The sequence below is a fragment of the Lethenteron reissneri genome, chromosome 69 (assembly GCF_015708825.2).
Source record: "Lethenteron reissneri isolate LAM-NWPU_2019-01 chromosome 69, ASM1570882v1, whole genome shotgun sequence".
NCBI lineage: Eukaryota > Metazoa > Chordata > Hyperoartia > Petromyzontiformes > Petromyzontidae > Lethenteron > Lethenteron reissneri.
Genome location: NC_083847.1, coordinates 6,824,612 through 6,838,295, shown reverse-complemented (window position 1 = coordinate 6,838,295; position 13,684 = coordinate 6,824,612). Strand labels below are relative to the sequence as shown.

At 48.2% G+C, this 13,684-nt stretch overlaps 1 protein-coding gene across 1 annotated transcript; it reads left to right on the top strand.

Moving 5' to 3' along the window:
• The first annotated feature begins 2,538 nt into the window (after positions 1 to 2,538).
• On the top strand, positions 2,539 to 13,450 carry LOC133360549 (uncharacterized). The gene is made up of 8 exons (XM_061579339.1): positions 2,539 to 2,690; positions 4,531 to 4,623; positions 5,836 to 5,888; positions 9,009 to 9,125; positions 9,413 to 9,458; positions 10,379 to 10,512; positions 11,441 to 11,636; positions 13,111 to 13,450. Exons 1-8 carry the CDS (start codon positions 2,645 to 2,647, stop codon positions 13,410 to 13,412), a joined length of 987 nt encoding a protein of 328 aa, XP_061435323.1. The 5' UTR covers positions 2,539 to 2,644; the 3' UTR covers positions 13,413 to 13,450.
• The last annotated feature ends 234 nt before the right edge of the window (positions 13,451 to 13,684 follow it).

Below are 13,684 nucleotides of genomic sequence, written 5' to 3'. Positions count from 1 at the left end.
ATGATTTTATAATTTTATTATTTTCCTTCTACGTGACTTTACCGAAAAGTCTTTCACCATCTGACACTGTTTTAGCCCGATGTATGAGCGTCTTGATAACAGAGGATTTCTGAGCTGGGTGATGATGCGAATCTGCATTCAGATAGGCATCAGTGTGCGTTGGCTTTCTGTAAACGCTGTGTGTTATTTTACCGTTTGGGCCATGCCCAAGTAAAATATCCAGGAACGGGAGTGTGTTCTTCACCTCCATTTCCATGGTGAACTGAATGGCCGGGTTTTGTGCATTGAGATGATTTAGAAAATCGTTAAGTGTATCTTTACCATGTGGCCAGACAACCAAAGTGTCATCCACATATCTAAACCAAAAGGATGGTTTTAATGTGCTCGAGGCAAGTGCTCTGGTTTCAAAGTTTTCCATGTACAAATTTGCTATAGCAGGAGATAAAGGAGAGCCCATTGCTGCGCCCTCCCTTTGTTTAAAGAATTCGCCTCTCCATAAGAAGTAAGTGTTATTTAAACAATGGTCTGCGAGTTTCGGAATATCTTTTGGTAAACCTGTATTCTTTTTCTTGACTTGTCCAAAGCCTTTGATACAGTCGACCACAACACCCTGCTTAGTAAACTAAGTTGCCTCGGTTTCTCCAAACACGCAGTAGAATGGTTAAAAATTACCTCTTTTCTCGCACCCAAACTGTATATTCACAGATGGTTGGAGGTCAAACAGTGTCAAGATAACAAAAGGGGTTCCACAGGGTTCCATCCTCGGCCCCCTCTTGTTCTCTCTTTATGTCAATAACTTGGGCACTGACCTGGATCATTCCAGGGTAAATCTTTTTGCAGATGACACAATACTGATTACTGCTGGCCGCTCTCCGCATGACGTTAAACTCGTCCTGAATACCTCCAAAACCAAGGTGCTATGCTTCTCACCAGGGCTAAAGCAGAACGTTATTTTCCCCCCATTGCATTCCTTAAATAATTATCAAATATAGCAGGTCAAGATCTATAAGTATCTTGGGGTCATCATGCATTCAAAACTGAAATTTGAAGATCACATTGATTATATTGGTAAAAAGACAAAAATAAAAATTGGTTTTCTGTATCGACACAAGCAATGCTTCCCCCCTATGTTCCGTTTGGAATTGATAAAAGCTACCATACTGCCTCTACTTGATTATTGTGACATCGTATACAAATCAGCCCCAAGCACTACTGAAGAAACTTGACTCAATTTATCACTCGGCCTTAAGATTTGCATTGAACTGCCCATATAGTAGTCACCACGGCGATCTCGACATTGGGTCAAACTTAACATCTCTTCATGTTCGACGGCTTGTGCACCAGATCTTATTTATGCACGATGTACTTACAAGACAATCCGCAGATTACCTGTTGGATCTCCTCTCTGTTTCGAAGAACAAATGTGACCTAAGGTCTTCGCTCATTTACCAGCTTCACATTCCTTATTGCCGTACAAATACTGGAGGAAGGGCCTTTGCTATTGAGGCCCCCAGGGTCTGGAATGCTGTTGCCAATAAACTGCAACTTGAATCACTACCTGTGAGATATTCACTCAAAACTGCTCTAGAGGAGTTGTCCACCCCTAGCTGCCACTGCTATTCAGTGGCCTAAAATCAAATGTTTTCGTTCCGGATGACCGCTACAAAGTATGATGTGTTTTGATTTAGTCTGCTGATCTTTAAAGGTGCATTTGAATTTTTTGATACTCCTACTGCTGTTGTGGAGTGACTCATGCAACCAGCTATGGCTACAGGGTTTGGTGGTACATGTTGTTTATGTCATTTATTGTTAAATTTCGGTCACAGTTCCTATGATCACTGTTACATTGCTTATGGCTTTATTTTGGTGGTTTCGAAAAGTTTTCTGGTTTGGCCATGTTTGTTTGCTGTAGTACGGAGTTAGAATAATGGCTTTAATCTAAGTTGTCTTGTGGTTGTGGTTGTTGTTTGACTTGCATCCCACTGGGATTTTTTCACAGAGCGTTGGTGTACGGTGCTTTTTTCTGTAAGACTTTGCAGTTTTTTCCTGGATTTTTCTGTTTGCGCATAGTCACTTTAAGATGTTTTCTTGTTCATGTTTTAGTTTTTTTGTTTGTTGCGGTTGCACCCGATTCAAGAGCCGAATGGCTCACAGGGCTCTACCTAATAAATGAAACTGAAAAACTGAAACTGTCACCTGCGTCATGGGAAACCACCTGCGTGACACTATGAGACCTCTTTTACCAGTGGCAAAATATAGTAGTAGGTTTTTACCCTTTTAAACTGGTACAAAACTGACACCTTTATACAAGGCATCATGTTTGCAATAACCACAACACAAGTAGTCAAAAATGTAAACAAAAAGAAGCAACTCTGATGATAATGATATGCACTGTCCTTGAAGTTGATTGGTCCACACCCGAGACGGCTTTCTTTAGAGCCTAGTCCCCATTGGTGTTGGACCAGATGACGGCAGAAGGCGTACAACTCAAACACAGTTATAGGAAATTACCTGCGTGACGTCATTGGAAACCACCTAGGTGGCGTCAGGGAAATACCAAAGAACGCGGCCAACGCGGAAACAGGAAGCCTCGCTGTCGTGAACCCCCTCGGCGCCATCGTAATCGTCCGACGTTCCGAGAGACATGGCTATCCGTGACGGTGTTCCCACGGAACCCCCGACGACTCCAGGTGCGCCAGGGTGTGGGGGTGGCGATGATAATAAGAGGAGGAGGGTGTTTGTCTCGTTTGTCTCTTGATGCTCCTGCTGTTGTGGAGTGACTCATGTAGCCAGCTATGGCTGCAGGGTTTTGGTAGTACATGTTGTTTACGTCATTTATTGTGAAAATTCCGTCACAGTTCCTATGATCACTGTTTCATTGCTTTCATAGCCATATTTTGGTGATTTCGAAAAGTGTATTGGTTTGCCCATGTTTGTGTTGTTGTAGTACAGAGTTAGACTGATGGCCTTAAACTAAGTTGTCTTGTGGTTGTTTGACTTTTATGGCTTTATTTTGGTGATTTTCGAAAAGTGTATTGGTTTAGCCATGTTTGTTTGTTGTAGTACAGAGTTAGACTGATGGCCTTAATCTAAGTTGTCTTGTGGTTGTTGTTGGTTGTTTGACTTGCATCCCAATGGGATGTTTGCACACAGCGTTGGTGTGTAACGGTGCTTTTTCTGCAATATTTTGCTGTCTTTTCTTGGATTTTCTGTTTGCACTCAGTCACATAGTCACTTTAAGATGTTTTTTGTTCATTTTTATTTGTTTGTTGCGGTTGCACCCGATTCAAGAGCCGAATGGCTCACAGGGCTACACCTAATACATGAACTTGGTGTGTCGTCAAGCTCGCCACCACCCGACACGGCCATCGAGGGAGGGTTTGTGTAGGTGCACTTTTACAGCTTCACGCGATCGAACCTCCTCCACCTCCACCACCTCCCCAGACAAGACACAGAGACACGCACACAGAGACACGCACGCGTCATGGGTGGTGTTGGTGGCTAAAGCCCACCACGTCTAAAACTGATGTTGTTGTTGTGCTTGTTGTTGATGTTGTTGTTGATTGGCGGCCATGTTGTAGGCCCCTGGGGATTTCCACCAGAGGCGCAGGGCTGGTGAACCACAAGTCGGCCGCTTTGGGGAAGAATGTTCAGTCGGAGATCACTTGGCGTGTCACTGTGTGTGTGTCAGTGTGTGTGTGTTAGTTTGTGTGTCAGTGTGTGTATGTGTGTGTACGTGTGTGTGTACTTGTGTGTTTATGTGTGTGTTTATGTGTGTGTACGTGTGTTAGTGTGTGTCAGTGTATCATAGTGTGTGTGTGTCAGTGTGTGTGTGTGGTCAGTGTGTGTTAGTGTGTGTGTTAGTGTGCGTGTCAATGTGTGTGTTAGTGTGTGTGTTAGTGTGTGTGTCAGTGTGTCATAGTGTGTGTGTCACAGTGTGTTAGTGTGTGTGTCAGTGTGTGTATGTGTGTACACGTGTGTGTACGTGCGTTTATGTGTTTGTACATGTGTGTTTACGTGTGTGTATGTGTGTACAAGTGTGTGTTTATGTGTGTGTGTGTACGTGTGTGTCTGTGTGTACGTGTGTGTGTGTACGTGTGTGTCTGTGTGTACACCTGTGTTTGTGTGTGTGTGTACGTGTGTGTGTCTGTGTGTGTCTGTGTGTGTACGTGTGTCTGTGTGTGTACGTGTGTGTGTGTGTCTGTGTGTGTACGTGTGTGTGTACGTGTGTCTACGTGTGTATGTGTGTGGGGAGCGGTGGTGCAGCGATTAGCACGCTGTGCTACGAACTTGGCGACACCACCAGTGACGATTGTCTGAACCGGTTCTGGGCCTCCCCTAGGTCGACTCAGCCTCAAATGAGTACCTGGTGCGGTGTGTAAAAATATCGCCACTCGGCAGAGACAATGACGACCGGGCATGGTGCTGGCCACCCACCCCTCGTGTGTCGTGCCGGCCTTCATAGGTGCTGCTCGCTAACAGCACTTACCCCTACAGTCTGTTAAGGGAGGTCTTTGTTTTTGTTTCCAGGGTCACAAGAGAAGATTGCTTTGTCACGCGAGGAGGAAGACCAGAATTGCATAAAACCATTAGTCTTGTACGACAAAATCATCAAACGCGCTCGTAAGAAATGCACCTTCACTGAATGAACACCCGAACGCACACACAGCAACAACAACAACAACAACCACCGAGTTGCCGTGCCATCGCCACGTCGCCCGTGCCAGGCTGGGTGCACGTTGAGACTACCACGTGAAGTGTCGAAGGCTCTGCTACTGGCAGGAGGAGGCCACGGGACAGACCCAGCTGGTGCCATGGGGATGACTTGACCGAGATGGCTGGCAGATTTACCACCTGCTGTGCTTCTCCCTACTCCGACAACTCCCGCTGCGCTTTAGCCGCTCCGCTCGTTGTTGTGAGCATCGCTCCTCTGCCCTCCGTTGTTGTTGGAGGGCGACTGCCCCCAACTGCCCAGTAGCGTCCTTCACGAGCCTCCTCCACAGAGGCCGATGTCGAGACCACTGATAGCGCATCCTTCTGTACCACACAAACAAACGCGCAAAGAGACACAAATAAATATCTTGCGTGAAAAAAGTGACCGTATCTACCGTAACCGTAGTGAACCACTCTGCATCATGGGGTGATATATATAGGTGCAGTACTTTCATTGATAATTGTTTTTTTACCCTTCTATCTGGCAACAAAACTGACACCTTTTTACAAGGAGTCATGTTTACATAGACCACAATACCTGCAGTCATAATGCAAACAAAAAACATAACTTTGATAATGTGCGCCAAAAGGCGCCTTTTGGCGTCATCTGGTCCAACCCATGTGAGACTAGGCTCTAAGGAAAGCTGTCTCGGGTGTGGACCAATCAACTTCAAGGACAGTGCACATTATCATAGTTATGTCCTTTGTTTGTATTATGACTGCAGGTATTGCGGTCTATGCAAACATGACTCCTTGTAAAAAGGTGTCAGTTTTGTTGCCAGATAGAAGGGTAAAAAACCAATTATCATATTTTTACTGGCAAATGAGGTTCCCATAGTACTTTCATTGTTTACGTTGTATGTAGTGTATAAAGTACCGTACGCAATATTTGACGCTGAAGTCAAGCTGCATGGTGCTGCCGATCACCGCACCTTTGGAGCGGTTTTGCCGGATCGGCCCGAGACTGCCGGATAATGTTGGAAGCAGCCGGATAATCGGCGATCGACTGTATACGCGCATGGTAAAAATGGACAATGTCTCTATGGACGCACGATGCTGTTGAGGGTGAGATGAGTGTGCGTGTGTGACGGTGCCACCTGACCTACCGACTGTCATCCACAGATTCAACTCGGGCCCCGGAGGGCGTACTCGCAGCTCCGCCTCCTGCACTGCCGGTGACCGTAACCACCGCTACTACACCTCTCAACTTTAAACTATTGAATGATAAGTTAACATCTACCTAGCTAGGTAGATGTTAACTACCTCGCCTGGTATGCGGGAAGTCCGTGGGTCCGATCCCGACCATGATGATGCCTGCTGCTGTATGTTTGAAGTTGGCGTGTCTCTCTTATCATCACGGTGGCTAGGAGATGTTACCTACCTCGCCTGGTATGCGGGAGGTCCGTGGGTCCGATCCCGACCCTGATGACGCCTGCTGCTGTAGATTTAGAGTTCTCCCCGTGGTCGTGTTGATTTTTCTCCGGGTCGTCCCGGGTTTTCCCTCCACATTTAGAAACACATGCGTTTAGAGTATGTGGCTACTGCTATACATTCAGGGGCGGTTTCTTCATTAGGGCGATTGGGCGACGCACCACCAATGTCATTCAACCACAGAGTCACGCTAGCCGTCACTGTCAGCCTCTGGATATAGTCCAATCAGCGTCATGTCACGTTCTGTGGAGTACCGCCTCTTTTGGGGCGATTTCACTACGGCTGAGAATCGCCCCGAGTGGCCCCATAGACTTACATTCAAAGATGTTTTTTTTCGAACGGGGGCGCTCCAATGCATTCTCTATGGCTTCCGGGAGGGCTCGCCCTAACGTGCTTACGTCATCATACGTGCTTACGTCATCATACGTGCTAACGTCATCATACGTAAGCACGTTTCATCCAACAATATAATTTATCGCTACCTAGTGGAATCTTTAATAAAATAAACTTGAGTGGTTTGTTTTAATAGTGAGTATATAAACAAACAAGATGTATTGTAAGAGTCACTTTATTTTTCATTAATATTAAAGAAGTGAAGTTGCCTTTACATGCTTAAGCTGTTAATTTATTCATTGCATGGGTGGACCTTATCCTTATCAATCATCCAGACATTTGCCCCCCCTGAGAGATTTTGCAGGAGCCGCCACTGTATACATTTCCACATGATGATGATGATGATGATACTAAGACACTTGGATGAGCTATCATTTGTGATGGCCAATCGATACATAGCAGCTCAGTGGGATCTTACACCTGGTAACAATAACATCTAACAAAAAGAAAGCATGGCCTTTTCTCCCTTTATGGCACAAATACAGGAGTTGTGTTAAGATGTTCAAACACCAAATAGACCAACACCAATACCCGCCATTCACCACTATGTAACAGAGGCGTTTTTGGGTTTAGATCGCGTTATTTATAAATGTGTCGTAACCCTCCACCACCCGACACGGCCAATCAGTAAAAAAGTGTCACGTTGACAAAAGACAAATAGTTCACTGCTTTAGCCCACTGGTGTGTTGAAGCGTGAAACCACACATTTTTTTTTGTAAATGTTGTGGTGGTTTCACGCTTCAACACACCGGTGGGCTAAAGCAGTGAACTATTTGTCTTTGTCAACGTGACACTTTTTTACTGATTGGCCGTGTCGGGTGGTGGAGGGTTACGACACATTTATAAATAACGCGATCTAAACCCAAAAACGTTGATTATGAATAATATTGGTCGCGAAAGCCTGCTACGTGTTAAACTAACAGAGGCGTCACCACAGCGCCTGTGCCAGGCCAGGTGCACTTTGAGGCCACGTCAAGTGTCGAAGGCTCGCTGACAGGAGGTCACGGGACAAACGCAGCTGCCCTGGATTGTCCAACAGATGATCGGTAGATGCACCACCTGTACCCCTGCTGTGCCAACTTGCTGCAATTTAGCTGCCCGGTGCTCCGCTCGTTGTTGTGAGCCTCGCTCCTCTGTCCTCTGTTGTTGCTGGAGGGCGACTGCCTCCAACTGCCCAGTAGCAGCGTCCTTCACGAGCCTCCTCCACAGAGTTCCACTCAGCTCCACATCCTCCCGCATCAGTCCATCTCTTCTCCTGCCAATGTCGTTGCCGTTTATATCCCTCTGTGGCCAAACAAAAGTTGCTTGGGCATGCGGTAGCTGGGCATGCGGGCTACATGACCCAGCCAAATAGACACACACACCCACACCCTATGGCAGGACATCATCATGGTCTGCATTAACCACACACACACGTGGTATTTGTGGTATACGCGTTGATACTGTAACAGGTTGTGACGGTAACGCTGCCATACTGGATCGCGGTGATTCCTCGCTTTTTGAGCTCTGTGTTAACCCTTTCCCGTTCCGATGGCGTACACGTACGTCACCAGCGGCTCATCGTTTATTCTATTTAGAGATAGGCGTAGCAGCAGCAGCAGTAGCAGCAGCAGTAGCAGCACCTTTGAATTTAGTTCCTCGCCGCAGAGAACCATAGCAACACGACCGCCGCCACTGCGATAGCCAGCGCCGAAATCTGTGCCACACGCCCTCTCCTACGCACGGACTTTTGCTTCGGGTTCAGTTCCGATTATCTATGTTACGTACGCGTACGGAGAGTACCAACGCCTTTTAAAAATGAAACCAACGGCGTCGCTGCTGCTGCTGCCGCCGCCGCCTCTCTTAATAAAATTAATGACGAGCCGCTTTGCACGTTCTGAAATTCGGTGGTGAACGGGACACCACCCACCCACCCATCCACTAACCCACCCACCCATCCACTCCCATCCTTCACCCACCCACCCATTCACCCACCCACCCACCCCCATCCTTCACCCACCCTCCATTCATTCATCCATTCAGCCATCCACCCATCCACCCATTCATCCACCCACCCACCCACCCTCCACCCATTCATCCATTCACCAACCCACCCATCCACCTATTCACCTGCCCATACACCCACCCACCTCCCCATCCACCTACCTACCCACCCTCTACCCATTCACCCACCCTCCATCCATTCACTCACTCACCCTCCATCCACCCATTCATCCACCCACCCATCCACCCACTCACCCACCCACCCATTTATCCACCCACCCATTCACCCACCTTCCCACCCACCCTCTACCCATCCATCCATCCACCCATTCATCCACCCACCCATCCACCCACCCACCCATCCACCCACCCATTCATCCACCCACCGATTCACCCACCTCCCCACCCACCCTCTACCCATCCATCCACCCACCCACCTTCCCCCCACCTACGCAAAATTATATGAGCGCGTGGTGTTTCTTTTAAAGGTGGAGGTCAAAACCGGAGTGCTCGGAGAAAAATCCACGCGGCCACCGCGGGTGGAGAAATCGCGCGTCCTCCGTAAGGGTCCGAGATCGAAGCCACGACCTCGTGCGCATCTCCAGGTGAGGAGCATAACGTCACCGGGGCGCCCCCCGAGCGGAGGGACTTTGTGCAAACGCCGCCACAGTAGCCAACCGCGCTAACCGGAGGTGCCAGGTTCAAGGACACCAGCGGACGTGTGGTGCGCATTACGAGTTGAAATTACCGCTGCGAAAATTATGCACGTAAAGGTCTTCGTCTGATAACGACATCAAACTGGTGGCATCACAATGAACATTAAACAATCGACGTGTACGAGTTATAAATGGTCGAAAAATTGTGCATTCTGTTTACCCTGTGCCATGTTTAGGGCTATCTGAAGATTTTTCTCCTCCTGATTCTCTTCTTCCAGCTTGGCAAGTAAAACAGCACACACAGAGACCCACAAACTAACCACGTAGAGACCCACAGACTCGCCACACAGAGACACGTGACTTTACCGAAAAAACCTAAGAATAACCACCACCAGCACCTGCAGTCACGAAAGCTTTAAATCGAAAAATTCAAACCACCAATACCTAGCTATTCGCCACTAAGTGACAGTGACATCACCACAGCACGCTTGTGCCAGGTCAGGTGCACTTTGAGGCCACGCGAAGTGTCGAAGGCTCGCTGACAGGAGGTCACGGGACAAACGCAGGTGCCCTGGTTTGTCCGACAGATGATCGGTAGATGCACCACCTGTACCCCTGCTGTGCCAACTTGCTGTATTTTAGTCGCCCAGCGCTCCACTCGTTGTGAGCTTCAATGCTCTGCCCTCCATTGTGGCTGGAGGGTGACTGCCTCCAACTTTCTAGTAGCATGCTTCAAGAGCCTCTTCCACAGAGGCCGATCTTGACAACGCTGGTTCCAGTCATCAGCAAGTCCACTCAGCTCCACGTCCTCCTGTACCACATCACTCCATCTCTTCTCCAGCCCATGTCCTGCCCGTTTGTATCCCTCTGTGGCCGAACAAGTTGCTTGGGCATGCGGTAGCTGGGCATGCGGTAGCTGGGCATGCGGTAGCTGGGCATGCGGGCTACATGACCCAGCCAAATAGACACACACATCCACCCACACCCTATTGCAGGGCATCGTCATGGTCTGCATTAACCACACACACACACACACACGTGGTACTTGTGGTTAATGAATAAATAACAATATTATTTCGTGTAGTTTCTGTGAGTGTTGGCAAGGCCTTGATCCACCAGTGGATAAAAGATCGTGGCTCTCGATGATCATGTCGGTGACATCTTTTAAATAAAAAAACATTCCTCATGAAATATCTTTCCAGTTGGCGACACGGCTGGCAAAGCCATCGAACCTTCGTCGTTGCGACATCTTCAAGGACAAGTTGATGGCATCAAGTGGAGCTGTCCCAACGACGAGACGAACTTGATCCTTGTCTACATAGGCGACAAATTGCTGGTAAGTCGCACAAACGGGGTGGGGGGGGGGGTTGCATTGGGCCGTCTGGGAGATGCTGATCCAGCATCCGTACTCCGCTCCTCCTGGCTCTCTCTGTCTATCTGTCTTTCTCTCTGTCTGTCTCTCTCTGTCTCTCTCTGCCTGTCTCTCTCTGTCTGTCTCTCTCTGCCTGTCTCTCTCTCTGTCTGTCTCTCTCTGTCTCTCTGTCTGTCTGTCTCTCTCTGTCTCTCTCTGTCTATCTCTCTCTGTCTCTCTGTCTTTCTCTCTGTCTGTCTCTCTCTGTCTCTCTGTTTGTCTCTCTCTGTCTGTCTCTCTGTCTTTCTCTCTGTCTTTCTCTCTGTCTCTGTCTGTCTGTCTCTCTCTGTCTGTCTCTCTCTCTGTCTCTGTCTCTCTATCTGTCTCTCTATCTATCTCAGTCTCTCTCTGTCTCTCTCTGTCTGTGTCTGTCTGTCTCTGTCTCTTTCTGTGTCTCTGTCTCTCCTTGTTTCTCTCTGTCTGTCTCCTTGTCTCTCTCCGTCTCTCTGTCTCTCTCCTAGTTTAATAATGGGGGTAGCTTGATGAAATTAAATAATCGTGGGAAGTGCAGGACGTATGAACGGCGATACGATGCAGGCAACGACAGAAAACGGGTGTCAGCGTGATACGGCACTGGGAGAAAATGGTAGTGGAGGCTACAACTATTTCCGGCAATGGGATTTTCTAAATTGATTTTATCATTGATTTTATAGTTGATTTGGGGGGGGGGGAATTGTTCATTTCCCGACACACGGAAAGCCTGGGGTCACGGATCGTTCTGGGGAACCTAACCCTTAACCCGGGACTGCTCGTATTGCTTTTCCATGGCGACGGAAACATTGATTGAGCACAGGACATCACAGGTGTCTCCGTTGTGCGTGCGGACGCGTTTCCTCCCATTGCCGCCATGCAGGTGAAATATCGGACTTCGGGTAAAACGTCCAACGTGTCGTACGAGATCAACACCTCGTTGGAAATCGTCGACTGGGACTGGGCTGTGCCAAGCGGCAAGTTGTTGTGGCGACGGAGCCCGGAGGACGGAGTTTACTCGGTGGAGGCTCAAGGCCCGAACGGCAACAAAAACACCTGCATCATCGCCAACTTTACAGGTGTGTGTGTGTGTGTGTCATTGTGTGTGTGTCATTGTGTGTGTGTGTCATTGTGTGTGTGTGTCATTGTGTGTGTGTGTCATTGTGTGTGAGTGTCATTTTGTGTGTGTGTCATTGTGTGTGAGTGTCATTGTGTGTGTGTGTCATTGTGTGTGTGTGTCATTGTGTGTGTGAGTGCCATTGTGTGTGTGAGTGTCATTGTGTGTGTGTGTCATTGTGTGTGTGTGTCATTGTGTGTGTGTGTGTCATTGTGTGTGTGTGTCATTGTGTGTGTGTGTCATTGTGTGTGTGTGTCATTGTGTGTGTGTGTGTCATTGTGTGTGTGTGTGTCATTGTGTGTGTGAGTGTCATTGTGTGTGTGTGTGTGTGTGTCATTGTGTGTGTGTGTGTCATTGTGTGTGTGTGTGTCATTGTGTGTGTGTGTGTCATTGTGTGTGTGTGTCATTGTGTGTGTGTGTGTCATTGTGTGTGTGTGTGTGTCATTGTGTGTGTGTGTGTCATTGTGTGTGTGTGTGTGTCATTGTGTGTGTGTGTCATTGTGTGTGTGAGTATCATTGTGTGTGTGTGTTAATGTGTGTGTGTGTCAATTTGTGTGTGTGTCAATTTGTGTGTGAGTATCATTGTGTGTGTCAATGTGTGTGTGTGAGTGTCATTATGTGTGTGAGTGTCATTTGTGTGTGTGTGTGTGTCAATGTGTGTGTGTCTTCTTGGTTCTTTCGGTAAAGTCACGTAGAATGGAAATAATAAAATAATAAAAATTTAACATAATAAAATAATTCTCACGACATTTCGGCCACAACGCAAGCAGTCGTCCTCAGGTGAAGAACAGGTCTGTCGAGTAGACAGCGTCTGAATGACACGTCCTGGTCATTCAGACTCTGTTTTTCCGACAGACCTGTTCTTCACCTGAGGATGGCTGCTTGCGTTGTGGCCGAAATGTCGTGAGAATTATTTTATTATGTTAAAATTTTATTATTTTATTATTTCCATTCTACGTGACTTTACCGAAAGAACCAAGAAGATGAATCCCTGCAGTCACGAAAGCTTTAAATCAAAATTTAATGTGTGTGTGAGTGAGTGTCATTGTGTGTGTGTGTGTCATTGTGTGTGTGTGTCAATCTGTGTGGGGAGCGGTAGTGATAGCGGTGAGCGCTACGCTACGAGCCGGGCAGAGACCCCAGTTGGATTCCCGCTTGCGGCCAACACCACCACCGGTGACGATTATCTGAGCCTCCCCGAGGTCGACTCAGCCTCAAATGAGTACCTGGTGCGGTGTGTAAACATCGCCACTGGGGAGACAAAGGTGGTCGGGCGTGGTGCTGGCCACCCACCCTATCGCGTGCCATTCCGGCCTTCATAGGTGCTCGCTAACAGCATTTACCCAAAGTCTGTTAAGGCTACACGGGGTATCTTTGTCTTTTAGACGTGCGCGTACACTGACACAAGCCTGGTGTTCATCTTCCTGTGTTCACAGCTGCAGCAGAGACGCCTACAATGCCAGGACGCGTGCAGATTTCATATCCATCAAATGAGACCACCTCTAAACATGAACCACGATCGCACGTCGCTCTCTGGTTTGTGCCATTTGTGCCATTGGTATTGGTGCTATTGGCATCTGCACCGTTCGTGGCGCACGCCATAAGGAAGCGTTCATGCTGCAAGCCGGAAACCCAGCGTGAGATCGATGACGATTCGTGCACAACCAATGGCTGCCTGTGGGAAAACATCGGCACGTGCGTTCGCCCGCGTCGCGAATACGTGCCGCCACAGGCCTGAAGTGACGAGCGGAGCGGAATGTGCCCCTCCCGCGCCCGCCACCCACCCCCCCCCCCCCTTTTTACGTCAAAAAATTGCCCCCCTCGTTTAACATCAGACGCAAATATCAATGGCCGTTAAACCACCTTTCGCCAAATACTGCGTGCGGCTGTCTGAAGGCCGCCACAGTTACCACAGTTTATTGCTCCCTGGACTAAAGCTCCCCCTTCTTCCTCTTCACTCTGCTGTCCGGATGTGGAGCTGCCTCCCCGATGGACACATTGTCGGCAAGA